The 19,796-nt window shown below is 28.2% G+C and overlaps 1 protein-coding gene across 2 annotated transcripts; it reads right to left on the bottom strand.

Moving 5' to 3' along the window:
• Positions 1-225: 225 nt before the first annotated feature.
• Positions 226-12,548, bottom strand: LOC132929535 (leucine-rich repeat-containing protein 15-like). Of its 2 annotated transcripts, none has more exons than XM_060994934.1 (5): positions 11,988-12,548; positions 7,865-8,059; positions 5,372-6,124; positions 4,014-4,582; positions 226-1,233 (listed from the first exon to the last, which is right to left on the bottom strand). In XM_060994934.1, exons 1-5 carry the CDS (start codon positions 11,991-11,993, stop codon positions 726-728), a joined length of 2,031 nt encoding a protein of 676 aa, XP_060850917.1. In that variant the 5' UTR covers positions 11,994-12,548; the 3' UTR covers positions 226-725. The 2 variants fall into 2 exon arrangements, with proteins under 2 accessions (XP_060850917.1, XP_060850927.1); XM_060994944.1 differs by lacking the exon at positions 11,988-12,548 and adding an exon at positions 10,419-10,563.
• Between the last annotated feature and the right edge of the window lie 7,248 nt (positions 12,549-19,796).

Raw genomic sequence — 19,796 nt, 5'->3', positions numbered from 1 at the left:
GTTTGTTTTTCTAGTTTGACGTTTGTTGTAGACAGTTGTCGATATACCACGATTACCGTAATGGTTGCTCAGCTCTATACAAATGTGTTAAAATCGTGTATTGTAGTCTGGAGAGTACATAATACAATAGTATATACGTTTTAAATCAATAAGTTGGCCAGTTCTGAGATCGCTTCTGCAGGAGGATGAGGTGTCGTGAAAAGGAATTTTATTCATACCCGGATATACTATTTAGTGTATAATATTTTTTAATTATTTATTTTCGTACATTTTTTTGAATTTTTTCAAACCGATATTTATATATTATTGTTATAAACAAAAATGCACATCAATTACCTACTTATATAAATTGAGATTATAAAATTACGAGTAAGTATAATATAATATAATATAATTTTATTATTCGACCATAATTTGTTCTGGACCATTCTCACTACTCGTGCATTCGACGGATTTATTTCTTCGATTCGCGCGGAGGCGTCGGATACTAAATACCGAATATTCGTACAAACGAGTATTCCGTTCTTATTACATGGCGAGTATCGGCGAGTAACTGTTAATATTCGTCAAATGCACGAGTCGCGGGGAGGTGCTTTTATTTTGAAACGTACAAAAAACACTACGACGCGTGATCGAAGTGTCGATATTGTGTGGGCGATGAGAGAGAGCAGTGGTCGATGGCTGGGCGGTTGCGGGAGAGCGGGGGGAACGGTGTGCAATTCGGGTCAAAGTTCGGTGACGTGTAACCCGTTGGGCGGCGGCAGTAGCCAGTAGACGCCACCGCCCGTGGCCGGTGACGCGGCGGCGGTCGCCACGTCCGCGTCGTCCGTCTGCGTGTAGCTGTGCCGCTTGGTCCAGCGCGGTTCCTGCGGCGGCTTGGGCAACATGACCGCCTCGTCGTACGACGGAAGCTGCGACATCTTGCGCGCCGACTCGGCCGCGGCTGCGTACTCGTCGAAGTACTCGTCCGGGCCCGCCGAGCCCGCGCCGCCGGACCGGTCGGGGTTACCGTAATCGTCCAGCTGTCGCCGCCTGCGCATCATCTGCCGGGTCTTCATGTTCTCGTGGACGGCCACGAATATGGCCATCAGTCCGGACACGCACAGTATGAGTATGACGCCGATGGCCATCGAGAAGTTCTTCCGGTTGTCTCGGGTGTACACGGGGCTGTTGACGCACGCCACGTGCCACAGCATTCCGGTAACGTTGTCTGGGGTCAGGCAGCTGGGCGTTCTGTAAAACGAGTAAATAACTATCAACATTTGTGCCGCGCGACCTACTCACTGCGACGCGAGCGATTACTTTAGTAATGGAGACATCCTCTATTTTTAAAACTTACTAAAAGTGAAGATAAATCATAACGAAATAAAACATTTCCGCTAGTTAAGTATTGCACGGCTCGTGTGTTCCCGTCACGACGAGTATGGATACAACATAATCCGCGACAGTTTATAATAAATACGCGTGAGAAATTTCTTAGAATACTTTTTTTTCTTGACCATTATTCATTATGCGTCACTTCACGTGTTATGGCATAGTATTTTTCGTTTGTGAATACCGAGGCAGCAAGTAAAAACTGCTCCTCGACCTATAGTGACACGTATAGCGGTGGTTGGAAAGAATAGCTTGTGCTTACCGGACATGGGTACTTCAGACACTACCTAAACTACACGGGATAGCTCATCCCGTGTAGTATGTATGTAGTACGTCGTATGTGACGCGTATTTACTGTACTGGAAGTACTCCGTCAGTTCCAATCAATTAAGTATACTTTACAATATAAAAAATGTGGTTCAGTTCGTTAAGAGCATCAGACTAGAATGGGCAGGACACGTTTGGCGAGCACATGGTAGATTAATGAAGATAACCATAAGCGAAGAAATGGAAAGCACAAGACTATAGGGCAGACCGCGAAAACCCAAAGATGGATGAATAGTATGCGAGATACCACGACAGAACGTATACAGTCATGAGAAGTGGTTGGAAGTTTGGAACATATCAAAGAATAGAGAAGAATGGAAAGGCTTAGTTTCAGCGGCTAAAAACCTAAATGGCTTGTAAAGCTTAAAAATAAATATATTTACGAACGAAAAATACTTTACCAATAACATAACATCTTTTAAAAATATTTAACTTTGAAAAGCAATAGTTTTCCTAATATTTTCAATTTTATCAGCTATCAAAATTATTTTAAATATATACTTCCTTAATCTTTATTGATTTCATATTTTTACGTGCTGATTTCATTCTTGTCAGATAATATTTATTATGTATTTGTAGTTACTGAGAATATATTTTAAATTCTTTTTTTTTCAGCGTTATAAGATGTTAACTACATATAGTTTATTTATTTAGTTAAAAATAATAATTATTTTTTTAGGTATTTTACATTCTATACTTTTTCTATATTACCAAAAAAAAAAAATACACTAAAATATAAAAATTATTGGTAAATTAGGAAATTTGGTATTTATTTTTGAAATAGTATAAATGAAATTCAAATTATTTTTATTAATTTAACTTTAAATATTTATGTAGTTATTAACAGATTGATTATCATAATAAATATTAACTTTAAAAATGAAAATCATAAATACGATTTGGTTGAAATATTTTTTGTTGTTTCGTTTTGAAATTTATTAGATAAATATTAAATAAAATAATTACATTAATCAATAAAATAGTGAAATCAAGGCTATGTAGTGTATTATAGTGCAGGATTGGAACAATAGTGGTTTTTATTGCATATTGTACAGCTTGTAAGTAGGTACTTTGGTATATTTCTAACATCATTGATAATTCAATAAAAACATTTTGTATTTTACAGTAAATTGATTAGATTAATTTTGTTAGCTTGAGTAGTTCAAAGACATCCTATCTCGGGTGCGATGCATTTACCCGCAAAAGTACGTTACCGAGTAATGGTCGTGACAATTTTCAGTTGAATGGAATATGATAGATACAAAGTACTGTGTTCTATAAGGAAACTCAGCAAGCAGAAACTGAAAGCGTTATATATTTATAACGCTTCAAGCAAAGACGATCAGCTAATGACTAGATTCGATTGGTGTCAACACAATATTGCAAGACATGAAATTCTTAGCGAATAAAAAATATTTTTTTTCAAAGAAAATAATTATGATTTGAGACTTTTGAAATTCAATATTTGTATGATTTAATTTATGAGTAATAATGATGAATAGATATTATATAGTATAATAATAATTATTTTTATTTAATTCTAAAATGTTATTAAAAATGTAAGTTTTCAGACATACTATACATAATATAATGAATAAGTTATAAGCTCATTTCAGATAATTGATTATTGGAATTTTATGGTTAAGTGAATATCTTAACGAGAATTTGTTGAGATAAGTATAATTAAATATTTATCGTGAATATTAAAAAATAATATATTTAAGAACAAAATAAATTAAATGTTACTTCAGTGGTCAAAATATAATAATATCTTCTTCTAAGACTTAAATGTCAATATAAGACCAAATATTATTTTCTTGTAAATATATTAAATGTAGGTACGTTCAATTTGTCTGATTATAAATATTATGCCTATTAATTCTTCACATTATAGTTTATAGTGTATGCAGTCAAATTAAAAACGTTGTTCATAAAAAAATGATAATAATGGTAAATAAAAATAAAAAATATAAAAATATAAAAATAAAATAATAATTATGTGTATTAGTAACAAAATAATTTCTATAGTTTATTATTTTATTGTCATTTATTTTTGAAGGTAAATTAAATTTAAATTATGAAACTTTAGTGTGTCGACTTTTAGTGCAAACACATTATCAACTATATTATATTAAGTATTTAAAACTAACCTGGCGTACTATTGGAGACTATAATTTATTGTTTATTAGTCCTAATCATTTTTTTTTTTTATATCTGTTTATTTTTTCAACATTTTGAGCAGATATATAATTATCCCCCCTTTTTTTTAATCAGAATATCAATTAGTTATATTAATTTTTAATATATCGTACCTGTCAATTGGAGAATGCTTGGTGGTTCTATTGGCCAGTGTAGCCATGTACGCGAAATCAGCACTATAACAGTCACACATCCACGGATTGTCGTCCAAATCAACGTATTTCAGCTTAGTACATTTATTAAACGTGCCATTTTTCAAAGCCACTAAACGATTTCCGGTTAATCTTACTTCGGTAAGATTGGGCGAGTTGACAAACTCGTACGATATCAGATGTGATATCCGACAATAGCTGAGATCCAAAAACGACAAGTGCGACGAATTTAAACTACCGGGCAGTAACATTTGCAACGGGTTATTGGATAAGATGAGTTCACTAAATTTATCTAGTTGAACGAATGCCCCATTCGGAATTGAATGGATCCAACAGTGATCGAAGTTCAATCGGCGGAGAGAGTTCGATTTCAGCCGTCCAACCTGAGAGATGAAGTTGTACGAAAGGTTCAACGTCTCCAGGACCGGCAATGTAGCCATGACAGATTCCCAGGATAGTTCTACGATAAAGTTTGTAGACAAGTCCAACGTCATAAGTGATGCCATGCCGTGAAATGCCAACGGGTCCACCTGAATCAAATAAAAGGAATACAAATTTTTTTGTTACTATTTCATGTATACTTAAAACGTAATTTGATATGGTACTGTCGTTATTATAAGCAGTTTGTTTTTGTGTTGTTTGATTTTGATTTACAATGATTTGAGAACCAACTTTCATAAATATATTTATTTGATACCTTGGTGAAAATGGATACCCAGTATTCTTTCATTAAGAGATGTTTTTATTCGGATTGATTGATCCTATCAGTCAAAGTGACATTTTAAATTTAGGACCATAAATAATAAATAGGTATTATGTACATAATATAAAGCGAATTTATTTTTACTTCATGAAGCAGGACATCAATATTAATAAGTAATTTGAGCAATTTCATAGTTATTTAACTGGATATATTTTCTTAACAACAGTTTTCCTGACATGATTTGTTTTTAAAATAAAAAGATATAAATATGTCATAATGTACTGTTAACAAATAATTATAATGTAGTTAAACTTTTCATATTTCTATTTATTTTAGTGGTTTTTATTGAATATGTTTTGTGTTATATAATAATATACCTAATAGATTATTAATATTATGTATTATATTAAAAATAAAATTTTCTTAATTGAAATGTGTTAAAATGCTAATAATATGTTTTACATTAGTTTTTAAAAGTTAAATATGTATATGTATTGCCACGGTAAATAAAAATTATAAATGTTTTCTACATTTAATTTAAGTATTAGTATATAAGTCACCTAATGAACATTTTTTAAAATGTTGTTTAGTAAAACTACTCATAAATGATACGTACAGTTTCAATATGGTTTTCGCGTAGATCCAAATTGATAAGTTTTGAGTTATTAGCAAATTGATAAGCTGTAAGTCTTTTAATTCGATTAGTATTCATAAATACAGTTCTAATATTAATCATACCATCCAGATTTGGTATGCGCACTGAACACTGTGAAATGTCAAGTGTTTTGAGCGTCTTGGTGTGTATTGTATTGTCGATAAATAGTTGATCATTCAGGCTAATGTCCAATAGGTCGAGTTTTGGAAATCCACTCAGAGCATTATCCTTGAGATGAACGAGGAGACAACCGCGTAAGTTCAACGTAGTAATTGAGTTCGAAAACAGTTCACCAAATAATAATATTGGATTATTTGACAAGTTCAAGTATTTCAGTTTTGTGAGTCCGCTGAGTACAATTTGTCCAACCACTGAGAGGATTTGACATTGACTAACGTCTAACACTTCTAGCGATTCACTGATCAATATAGTGCTATGGTTTTGACCAAGATCAGTTATATGATTGTTCGATAAATTTAGACGCTTGATATTCTTAGTATTGTTAAATAATTCACTAGGATTTATATCAGCAATGTTCATAATAGAGTTATTACTTAATATCAGATCTTCAAGATTCCATAAGTTTTGTAAAGCATCTTTCTCGATTTGTTGTATATTGTTTGAAGATAAATTGAGTTTCTTGCAATTAGTCATGTGTGATACTTCGAGTGGAATAAAGTTCAATGTCATGTTTGACAATTCTAAATTTTCTATCTGAAACAAAAATAAATAAAATGTATTGTAATATATATTATTATTATTATCATCATAAAAACCTATTAAATGAAAAAGGATAAAATAAATCAAGTAAAATCGAATTTTTTAGATACTTCTTATGAAAGAAAAACCAATAAAACGCTTTTTTCATAATATTTAATTAACGTTGGTTTTATTTTTAGTAGGAATATGAACAGTATATAAACAAATATTGAAAAGTTTTTAATTAATTGATATAATTTTAAATTGAATAACTAAAATAGGTAGTTGTTTGAAATTTATAAAACACGATGAACACCATTCAATTTTAGAGAAATTTTAAGGTGTATAAAATGTTATAAATGTACGGTTATAATAAATTTAGAATATAGTGAAAATGATTATATTATGGTGCCGAAAATGAAAAAAAAAATTATTATAATACTATGATTATGTTATTGAAATTTAAAATTCCTCGTAAAATACAATTTTTGTCTAAATATGTATAATATACAAAGGTAACAAATTTTGCATTTAGGTGTTTTCATAACAATACATTTTAGAAATCCACCATAGTGAAGTGCAAAATGTATAAGAATATCTATACATATTCTATTTGAGTAAAACAATCACAGGTATGCTTTTAATTCAAACGAAAAAAGTAATATCAGTATAGCCAGTATAGGGTGTCAAATTAATAACGTGATATGAACATAAATTATAATATTTTTTATAATTATTTAGTACTTAAAGTACTTAAAAATTATAAAAAATATTTAATTTACTTGGTGACATTAATTTATGACTTCACATCTATACTAGACGAATTTTAAATAATGAAATTAAATAATTTAATCATAATATTTTTAATTCTTAATAAATGTATATTCTCGATTAAAGTTTATTAATTGGTAATACAAATACTATTAATTATAATTTATATTTTTAGGAATTGAAATATAAAAATCGAGTGGATATATATTTTTCTAAAACTACAAAGTTTAAAATATGTTTTAATGTTTTAAAATTATAATTAACAATTAGTTTTAAAATAGACAAAACATTTTTGAAGAAAATACTATTATTTTTCTAGTAAAATAGTACAATCATCAATACTGTTGACTTTAGTATTTATTTAATAAATAATGATTAAGAAATTATAGTATTTTGTGTATCATCTAAGTTGTTTAATGATCGTAGTAAGGATATAAAATATAAACTAAAATTAATATATATATATATTTTTAATAATGGAGGTTATCTTCTAAGTTAAAGATATTTCTTTAGTCATCATAAATAGCTTTAAATAAATTAAAATGAGAAATTATTTAAGCATGAATATATATTATATTTTATATATTTATCAAGAAAATAGTTTATGCACTTATTAAAATTCTAAATTACACTTTAATAGAATTATTAACTACAACTCATAGTGTTCTGATAATGTTATGATATAGTTTAATCAATAATCGATAATAAGAATGTCAAACTATAATTCGATCTTGAGTTCAATCTGTGTGGAAATTTCGTGCAATATTTTAATTTAGTTCAATACATCTGATTTCTATATATCTAAAGCAAAAAACAATAGATTTAAAAAAAATGTATCCAATTCAAAAATATTTTAAAATTAAGAACTTCTAAAGTTGTAAAATAGGTATAAGTGTTTTATTTCTGCTTTGTTCAAAAACTGATAAAAATTAATTAAAATTGACATAGCATCGTTTGTGTAATAATTAATGAAGTTAAGATTACTTGAGGATCCATATCATAGTTTAGGACATCGGTGATGTTGGCACCAGAACAGAGCATTTCGATGGAAGAACAAACAGCACATTGTTTGGGACATATTGCTTTAGTCGTTAGCAGATTATCGAGTAGTTTTGGGTTTGTTGTCTTAGCTATACAAAGCAGAATCATCGCCACTCCCATTTTCACCGTAAAACCAACCTGAAACGTAAAATATAAACATATGCAGTTCTCTACAAATTATAATATTATTATTTATTTTTTGATGTGTAATTAACCGTAACATTTTTTACGTAATTTTATCACTCTAACATTAAAAACGACGGGATCATTCCATCCGTGAAACCTGGTTTTTGACTTGGAGTAATGCCAGAAATAATATGTTACTTCAAAAAAAAAAAAAATGATATCTTATCGGTAAATATTTTTAAAGGGCAGTGAACGTGTAATACAACAATTGTTATTATTTATTATAACGCCAAAAATAGTTCGTGATTTTGTTATAATATTAGAAAAATGAAGTGTGTTACAATTAACTAGTCATTATAATCCTTAAACAAAATTTTAATATTTTTTCATTTTACATAATCTTAGGTATAAGTTTTATTTGAGAATAAATTGATTTAAATAGAATGTTTTAAACAAAATATGTTTTTTTTAACACCGTTAATTTTATAAAAACAAAATAAAAACTTCACTATGGTAATAACTATTTTCAAAACGAAATTGTTATTGCTTTATAACTTAATATAACCCACTAGATTTCCCTCTTGTAAAACAATGACATACCCAATTCGCAAAATACATACCACATGTGAAGTAATCATGTGAGATTTTTAATATATTTTTATGGCTATTTTTTTATTGTTATTAGTTTTATGTATGAGTATGAAATAATACAAAGCAAAACAAGCCAAGTATAATTAATAGGTTGATGTTTAATAAAACATTTGAATAAATTCGGAATGTGATAAAAAAAAGAAAACATATTATATTTTATACGTTGCGAGTTTTAATATTCTTTAATAAAATGACAAGAAAGAATAGTACCTAATTGAAAGTTGTTTTCTAAAAATTATATAATAATATAATATAGCAAATGTAAACATTATTTTAGTATACCCAAGTTAATTGGTATTGATATCTGAATTGAGCACCTTATTGATATTATACATGTACTTGGAAGGTTGAGTGTTTCACTTATTATAATGGTCAAGAAGGACAAGGATAGACAAATTGAAATAAGAGATAGGAAGTAGGAACTATGAATTGTAGCAATTTATTAAATCATATAATTGTTTTGATTTGTTATTAAATTCAGTTTTATTGAGAATTATAAAAATTAAATTTTACAAAATTTGAAACTTTTTAAAAAGTAATTATATTAAACTAAAATATGTAAATACCATTACTATTTGTTTTATTAATTTTTAATTTAAGAGCCATGAATATTTATAAATAAAAATGAATACAATCTTAGTTTACCTGTTCTATGACTTAAACAATATAGGTTTGATAATAATATATAGATATAAATATATGTTTTTTTTGAGATTAATAAATATGCGTTTTAAGAGTATAGGGATATTGTAAACAGTATTGTTGTATTATTTTCTTCTATCTAATAGAATTGTTTATTTGCGTTAACAATTTCATAATCGAAATTATTATACCTATGATAATTTTTTAGTTCATACATTATCTTCACTGCGACATTGTAAAGTTTGTTTTAGGTGGGTACTCGTTATAAATGACGTATTTATATAATTGTATGAAATTTAGGTTGAAAACGATGTACCATAATTTATGTTTAAAATTTGTATTTTTTTAAGTATACAGAGTAGACTCAATTATTGTTTTTTTTCGATATTATTAGTAAAAAAAATATTTTTCGGGGGATAAATGAATCGAGCAATTCTTGTTTTTATTATTTTGATAAATGTATATAGATTTTTCTAGTACTGTAACATTTTTATTTAAATTTATTACTACAAAGTCTAAGTAGATATTCATAACTTATTTTTACACTATAGGAAAATCATATATAATTTCTATTTTTATATTATAATATATCTTTTTAGATATTTGATTTTTAATTAGAAATATTTAAAATAAATAGACCAAATAAAAGGGTTAACATTTTTATTTTTATTTAAAAAAAAAGATATACATTTATTTAATACTGAAAAATACAACAATTGTAATTTTGTTTAATTGTTGCTCGTTAATTTTTTTTTTTTAATATTATTAATTTCAAAACATATAGGTATTTAAACCAGATAGTAACTAAATCGATATAACCTTGAATTCTATAAATTGTTTTGATAACGTAAATAATTACATTTTAACAATAGATACATATTGTGTAATTATAAATGTTATAAAAATATATAAATAGCAGTTTAATTTATTTATGTATTTTATTGCAGTTATATCAATTCGAATTATAATCATAACGTGCAAGTTGAGTATATCAAAATCAAAATGAATAAAATTAACTTCGTCATTTACGTATATCTATTTAAAATGCAACTTGAAAAATTGTATTATACATACGTACCATCATGCATGTTCACTATATTAATATATTAAGCTTCCCCGATACGAATTGAATACTGAATATCAAGAGAATCGAATAAAGTGAAGATTTAAAAAGACTAATATTTACACAGTACCTACCTACGTCTCGTTATCGCGCGGATGGTTTTTTAAATCTTTTATCTTTATTATGTTTAGCGTACTCATGAATTACAATGTTCAACTGACAGCTGAAAATGGCATCGTATTAGAAGTCATTCAAATAGCATATAGGTACGCAACAACAATGATTAAAGAGTAAACTTTATATTATTTTATAATTTTAATGACTTATTTTATTTTTAATCGATTAGGATCGATGTAGTACTATGATTTATGAAATTTAGGTAAGTACTCGTATTAGTTACTTTTACAAACTGTATTACTATAGAAGTAACAACACATGATATAGTTTACCTAGTAATGAAATTAATATAATTTGAGTTTATTTAAATCGTTATTTTAAATACATAACAACTAATTATTAGTCATGATAGTTTAAAAATAATAACTATTATATATATATTTTTGTTACGTGTTATGTTAAAATAAAAATTGAATTTCTTTATATTATATTGAAAATATAAATGTTATTTTATTCATTGTTGCTTAACTATGATATTTTGTTATTAAAAAGTTACATAAGTCTACATTAATTGTGTCAATTAAAATATTAAAAAAAAAAAAATAGTATTGTATAATTATTTAAAATTAGTTTACATTGAAATTATTAGGTACTAGATTTTCACTCGTTAACAAAGTCCACCTAGAATGTGTCTGAATTGATAATTAAAATTGACATTAAATTTGAACGATTAAAGCATGAATAATTAATAATTATAATAATAATAATAGTCTGATTTGAATTTAACGATTAAAAATTAAATAAAATTATTATTAAAATATCTTACCAACAATGAGTCTTATATTTATGTTTATAAAACAATTAATAAAAAGCTATCACAGATTGGCTTATCATAAATTAAATTGTTGTAATCGGTTGTTAATACGCATGTACGTCATACATAATATTCTACTCGTGTTATTATAGGATAAAACCATTTTTTTTTTTTTTTTTTTTTTAATTGGCAGCGACGTTGATGCAACAACGCTTAATTCACGCGAGAGATGTCATTTCGTCTTAATAGATAATTATTATGTTTTCTGACGATAAAAAAAAAAAAAACAAAAAAAAAATAATATGATTATTATTCCCTCGATCTGTAAACGCGTTGCTCCGAACAAACAATAAAAACGGAAAATAAAATGCACGGCCAGTCGAAGTGGTGAAAAAATCGAGCGCGCGTGCTAAAAATATCGTATTATCGTATTATTATTATACGATTTTCCACTACACGCGTTGATATAATATCATGACGTCGAAAAAGTTCATAATTATTTTTCTGTCTGCCGAGTTTTCCAATATATGGCGGGGATTTTACTTCAGACAGGGGGGTGTGACGTGGCGATGGCGAAGGGTGAGGGGGTGGGGGTTGTTTGTACAGTATATTATACGATCGGTCGGCCGCCGAGTTTTGCGGTGTCCCGTTACCTCCATTGTCGAAAATTCCGATGCGATCCGGCGAACGATAAGTTCAGCTGTGGACGGTGGTGTCCGCGGCAGGTTGCGGTCAGTGCGCCCGGGCGAGACGATGTAGCGCAGAAGACGTTTGCCTGCGCACGTTTACACGACGATAGACGGCGGCAGTACACGGAGACCCGAGTACGAAATATAGCATCGTTTGCATGCACGCGGCAAACCGAACGACAGTGTATTGCTGTTGTATAAGAGACGAACAATTATTAGAGACGGATAAAACCAACTGATCTGATGTGTTATTGAGCGACGCGCAGTAGACGTATTACACTACAGTATCTCGTTTGCCACGCGACAGAGCTTGCACCGTTCGGTCGGAGTGTCACCAATCCGTCGGAAGATAAGACTGGAAGGTTCGTGAAATGCGTTCGGTCTGGCCGGTGAATGACTTCGTTTAATTGCTCGACGAGAACTGATTAAGGAAATCGTACGAAACTCACTTGGCTGTGTGCGCGTGTAGAGGGATAATGACACAGTGCGTATAGCCATATGACAGCGTGATAAGGATGCCGCCAGTACAGCACCAGCTCATTTCATAACACTGTCGCTTCTCATTCTCCCGTTGGTTTTTTTAATATTACACACACACACACACACACACACATTCGAACGTTATGATAACGATTATTGTTATTATAATAATTGCCGTGACGTTTGGTCGACTTCTAATAAATATAACATATAAGATATTACGATCTCGGTCGTACTGTATTTCGAATTACAATAATACAATAATTATATGCCATGATATATATATATATATATAGGGACGTAGCATAACCAAATGATCGTCGTATCAATACGACCGGTGACAGTTACCTTCGTATGAATACCACAATATTATGTAATATTATTATACGAGTAGGTATATGTATTTAGTGGCGAGAGTAGAAGTCGGAGGGATGGACGCCTTAAATCGAAGCAACAAAAATGTATTATATTTTAATTTATTATGGTAAAAAAGAGGTTTATATTATTAGTTTAAAGTATTTATTATTTTTAGTTATTAAATTTATAATTATTAATACTAAGGACCAGGCATTTAAACAAAATTATTGAATAATTATTGTACCTACCTATTTATTATTAATATACATATTATAGTTAATAAAACTATACTTGGCAAAATAAATATTTAACAATTTTTTAGATCAGATCGCTGACTTGATATATACGAACGAAACCATCAAAAAGGTGTAAAGTTCAAAGTCTTGTTTAAAATATAAAAAAAATCCTCATGCTTCGGGATATATCCTACATCATCTCTCCCTTGTGCACGCCACTGTGTGTATTCGAATGCATTCTAAATATCATATATAGGAACTGTTTCGTTACGACGTGTCTCGCGTGTCTCGCTTTTTTGATCCTCGGGATTTTGACGAGCTTACGGGCCCGCATCTAAAATACATTTAACATGTAAAATGATACGCACGTTTTTCGGCGATAGCTGTATTATAATATTATTACTGTTATACACAACACAATAACCACCCTAAGTGGCATGATCTAAATCACCAATTTATACAACCGTATAGCCGATTGTCTATATGGGTATTTTGTAAACTAAGTCGAACATAACTGTGCGGCGTTACATCTTGAAATATAATAATATGTCACACTTCTGTGCATAACACGTAATAATTACAGTATTACGCATTTCGATAAAGGCTTAAAATCGTATTTCACGTGTTTTGGCTATTATAATTTTGATAAAGTCCGTGTCCGCGTCGTGTATCGGTATAATGCTATTTCATATGTTTTCGATGTTCTATATATTATAGGTTAACTAATTTATTTATAATGACTTATAATCATTACTATTTAATGTATATAGTAACTACAAGAGTTATCTCGAATAAATATTTAGATATTATACTTTTTAGCTTAGAGAGAATAGTTTTAAATGCTATAAAATATTGAATTTTATTATGGACATTTTTATCAATTTATACTTGTTTAGCTATTTATTTTGTATGATAACTGTCTAAATATTTAATGTATATACATACATTATATTAATGCATTGTATAAACGTTACGTACAAGTTAAACAAGTGATTGCAATTATTATTGAATTAATTATTTATTTATCAGATAATATTTTATTAAACGCTATTATAATATAAAAGCTTAACGTTCATGCAGTCACAAGGTGATTCAATTATCCCGAGTTAAAGTATTTAACCTAATGGATATTATGAACTATAATAACACCAAAACAGTTGATTAGAATACTTTATTTAAATTTAAAAAATATATATATATAAACATATTTAAAATTATACAAAGTAGTTATTAGTATTATTATATAAATAAAAATATTACTAATAAATAGAAATTATGTTATATTGTATTACTTATTATAGTGCTTTGAAATTTAATTTTGATGTATGGCCAGAATATACATTAAATATGTTACTAGATACAGAACTTTCATTCAAAACACATTTATTACTTACATCGAAACAAATTAGAGCCGTAAGAACCATTGGCCTGCAAGTTGTGCTTGTGTTCTATGGGTACATTAATATGTTGGCTAGGAACACTGCTGAACTCTTAACAATAATACGTTATTACTTATTAATTATTGGTTTATTACTATTAGTTTATTATTGTATTATTATACAAATCAAAAGTATTATAACTAGGCTTCATTCTTTCGAGTTAATCTTTGTTTGAGCGTATAAAACACAACTTGTTATTGATTAAGTAATTTAAAATTGTACGATGAAAAATTCTGTTGAATTTCGAGTCGTGTAGTTTAAAATAAAAGTATGTACTGTATTTATTAAATGAAACATGGACGATATAATATCTTGTGTATAAGTAGGAGACACTAACAAAATATATAGATAATAATACAAATTTATTTTTTGAATTTCGTTTTTTTTTTAAATTATCTTTAGATTCTGTGTGAAATATGACGAATGTATCGGTTTAACAACAAACGCGTTTCTATTGGTATCTACCATAGTTTTAACGTGCAAAATAAATAAAAAATAAATTGTGATGTGATAGTTTTTAAAAATGTATTACATTGGTATTACTAACAATATTAATATATATCATATTCTGAACATTTTTACTTGTACGCGTTCTTTACGAACACTTAACATTTTAAAAACGTACTATAAGTCTAACAAATATATAGGTTCAAGCACCATATTAAACCTTTTTTGAAATATGCAAATACAATGATTCATTACTTTTCATAATTTTTTCAAATTCTAACAAACTCACAAAGTGGTTTATCCAATCTCTGTTGCTGTATATTATTTTTAGACTTATTTTAATAATTTATTTTTAGCGTTGGTATTTAAAATAATATATTCATTGGAATGTTGAAAATTGAATACATATTTGTGTAAGACCTATGCATTCAAACAATTCTGTAAATACCTTAGGAGCCGATGAGTCCGAGCCCACTCAGAATTATTTTCCGATTGCGATGATTTATCATTAGTTCTCCATTTTAAAGACAACCATTTCATTCGTTCCAGCCCACAATCCTCTAACCTACATTTTTTAAGCCGTGATATCACCATTAAATATGAATTATGAATAAAAAGTTATATTTAAAATACGTAACAAAAGATGTATATTAAGGTTAATTAAATGTGAAATAAAAATTATAATTTAAATATATTTATTTGAAATTAATGATTCAGCCTGATATTGTATTATACTACTTTATTATAATGACGTATTTAATATACATTCGCACTTTCAAAATTAAACTATAAATTAAGTACATATAGTCTGCTTTTATATTGTCATGTTGATAAATTAATACGACTACATAATTTGTAATTTTATAAATTATCTTAAAAAAAATCTTTTATGACAAACATATTTTAATAATAACAAAAAAAAATATAATCAGAATTTTCAGTGCTGTATGATATAACTTAATTGTTTAAGTTCAAAAAATTATATTATGTTGGCAATATTTAATATAGAATTATATCAACGCCATTATGATACATAGGAACATAATATAAAAATTGTCCTTTAATGATTTAGGTACCATAATTATTTTTATTGATTCATATTATTGACACTATAACAAAGATAATAATAATAATGTCTATAATCTTAATAATTAAAACAATTAAAATTGATTACACTGATTTTAAGTTTTTATTTTAGCACACATAGCTAATTCTTATTAGGGTCAAGACTTATGGGTTTCGGCATCCTCTGTACCATTTTTATAGCATGATAATTATTTTTTTTTAATATGGTTCAAAAAATGAGATCAGAATTAGGTGCGTTTTTTCTAGTATTAATGAAACAAACCACTTCTAGGAATCATCAGTTATATGTAACTAGTAATAATCAAATAACGCTATCACCACGTGTAAATCATCGACAGTGTCATTGTACTTAGTTATTGATCATTATATATGGGTATTATTTTTTAATATTAGGTACATGAAATGTACAATTTTAACTTAAGAAATTCTCAGCTAAAAGGCAAAAAATATATTTTTTTAATCGTGATAGTAAATTACATCGTACGTATTAAAAAATAACTTCGTTTAAATAATATAATTTTACGACAAATTGTGAATCTTCTTGTACACATAACTCCTTAAAAAAATAAACGGTTACAATCACCTAGACAATCATGTTCGATATGTTACCGTTGTTTAAGTCCTCCGTGGCATGCATCAAGTTTGATATGGTACTTATATAGAATTATACTATTATATAACAGTTGGTTTAATGTATGATGTAATGTACCTATTGTGACAAAATAAGCTACCTTAACTCAATAGATTGTTTTTTTTACCCAATAATAAAAAAAAACCAAAGATTGATCGAAAACCCATTTACCGAATATCCTACCATCAAACATGTTTTTAGTGCCAAAATAGGTACTCCATCTGGTCATTTTGTTACTTGTATACTTAAATAAAGTAATGAAATTGATAGAAGTGCAAACACAAGAAAAATATTTTTCTTTTACCAAATTGAAAGCAAATTCTAGGATTTTTGTCGATATATTTATTTTTCCCGAATATACTTTTGAACGAATAAAAAAAAAACTGTAGAAACGGTATATAGTATATATATATAGTATTAAAGGCATTGGAAAAAAATTGGGGAAAAAATACTGAGTGTTTTTGTTTGTAACACAATATATTCAATTTCATAAAAATGATGGGGTTGAACTGCCAACAGGCAACAATATGACTTTAAAATATCAAAACTTTTTAACACGATATCATTTTTTAAACATATTGAAAATACGTTATTAAAAGAGTATTTGTTAGTAATTTAAGAATGTATTTCATTTTAGTTTATTATAAATAAATATAATATTTTTATGCATGTTTTTGTCATTTTGTCTTGGTTACAGGTTGTGTTAATTTATTTTATAAGCATAAACCAAACAAAATATTATTTTAAACTTTTTATTTTTAGTTGGGTATAATATTATGTTGTTACGAACATATTAGTTTATCAAATATGTATTTTCCTGGTTTTGTTTTTTGTTATTTGTCATTTCCTTTTAGGGCATTAAAACTGCTTCAATATTCAACTTTCAGGGTAGTTAGTTACTGATTACTAATTAAATTTAGTTTGTATTTAGAAATTTTTAAAAATAATCAGGGGAAATTAAACTACATTTGGAAGAAAACGGGAATTTATATCCAAAACCAAATTGTATTCTTGTTGTAGTTCAAAAATTAAGAAATGCAGTCAATTTTTCTCAAAATATTTATATAAATATTTTAAAGACATGATATTAATTTTAAAATATGATCTTTCTTTATTTTTTTGTTATTTATATAAATTAAACATTTTTGATATTTTTTTTTAATTTATGTATGATACTTAAACAATAAACATATTTAATTAGTTTTTGAGTAATCGAAATTAAAATTTGGATGATATACCTACATATTATTTGGCATTTTAAAATCTTTTTGTCTTTTTTTTCTATAAGGTCGTGTTTTATTCATAACAGTTAGAAACAACAATAAATTATTAAATAAAAAATGTGTTATTACTTATATTAAATATATAAAATTATAAAACCATGATATTTTATAGGCGTTTTATATCATTTTAATACATTATATTATTATAATATCGTCTTAAAGGAATGTTATGTACGCGCCAATAGAGCATATTATAAGTTAAACAATAGTCATAGATAAGTTAGACCAATAAAGCAAATGAGCTAAGACAACAAAATTTACAATATATTTAAGACAACACAAATGTGGGACACAAGGGGGTTCTCTCCAAAATCGTAGTACGAGTAAGTACCTACGGTCACGGGACTTATTTATATATGTCTTATTGATAAAGAATTTTTAAAAGTGTTATAAATTGTTTGTGTTTTTTTTAAAGTGCCCGTAACACATTGATGTGCGTATATGACAGTCTGGTACACCTCCGTGTAACTCGCTTCATCACTAATACGAATGTACCGGTGCACGAGAGTCGAGCATAAAATACAACCGACACATAAATCATTTGCATCGCAATTCGCTATATATGCTTCAAATATTATACACTGCAACGGATGTCTAATTTATTGACGTTGGTTTTAAGTTTAATCGTAATCGTGATCTTTGACAACATACTGTAACGAACGTTTTAACAAGAGCTTTGAAGATTTTTGATTTCATTATGAAATTGTCAATGCATTTTAAGTAAGAATTATCTATCAATGCACTTATAATACAAACTATGCATTAGTTCATTCTATTATCGAATATGGCTGTTTTCCCTGTGTGATCCTTAAACAGTTAAACAGCGGGAGATTGTATTCAGTTAGAACGTGCTCGACATATATTGTCAAGATTAGCGGAATTCATATTGAATTCCGTGTTCACGCCAAAATATTGTGCTCCTTTAGCTGAACCATGCTGGGGGCCTTATGCTTAGTTCATTGACATGACACAGACGTGTTTTACGTTTTTAAACGATATGTTGTTTGGTAAAATAGAACATCTACTTTAGTTTCACTCATTATTTTAAATCAATACCCTTGTGTGATGTACTCGTTTTTACGTAATTGACATTTAATCGCGTTTGATAATTTATTATTGCTAGTACTACCTCTTAATTATTGCACTTGATGTTAAATAGTTTACATAATGTTGTCTATATTATTTGTAAACAATTTCAGGTAAGCTGTAACGGCTTTTACAGAACATTTGAGTGGTCCAGATTCGAGTAGCGGTTCCACTGGAACGAGCGCTCGACTACACGTAATTCGTGTTTTTGTGTGAGTGTTATAACACGTACAGTGTTCCGACAGTTGTAGTTAATTGAGGCGAGTGTTTTTATTTTTTATTTTTATTCCAGTGTCAATGTCTATATTTTTCTCATTTTGGTTCAGCGGAGTTTAGGTTAGGTATTATTAATAACCTATACTTCTGTTGACTTGTATTACTCTTTATTTATATTACATATTTATTGCGTCGTACAAGTCGTACAATATTAATATTAATATTATCATAAACATCAAATTTACTACTATTAAATATGGTCAAAACGGTTTAATAATTAAACAGTTAACAGTTCCTATAACGAAGACTGCTGTAGGCGTTTGTGGTCACAAGAAGATAGCTATACTAACACTCGGCGACCGACGTAACGTTCTCCCGTCATCGATCGATTGAAACGTTACGATTTCGCCTTTTTCTTTTACCGCTGTCGACCTATGACTTATAATCAATCGCCGGGTTCCGTCCGCGAAGATCAGACGCAATTCTATTTTCGATCTACGCGAATAAATTGT

This window comes from Rhopalosiphum padi, chromosome 1 (assembly GCF_020882245.1).
Source record: "Rhopalosiphum padi isolate XX-2018 chromosome 1, ASM2088224v1, whole genome shotgun sequence".
Taxonomy (NCBI): Eukaryota; Metazoa; Arthropoda; class Insecta; order Hemiptera; family Aphididae; genus Rhopalosiphum; species Rhopalosiphum padi.
This window is presented reverse-complemented; position numbering and strand designations above follow the sequence as displayed.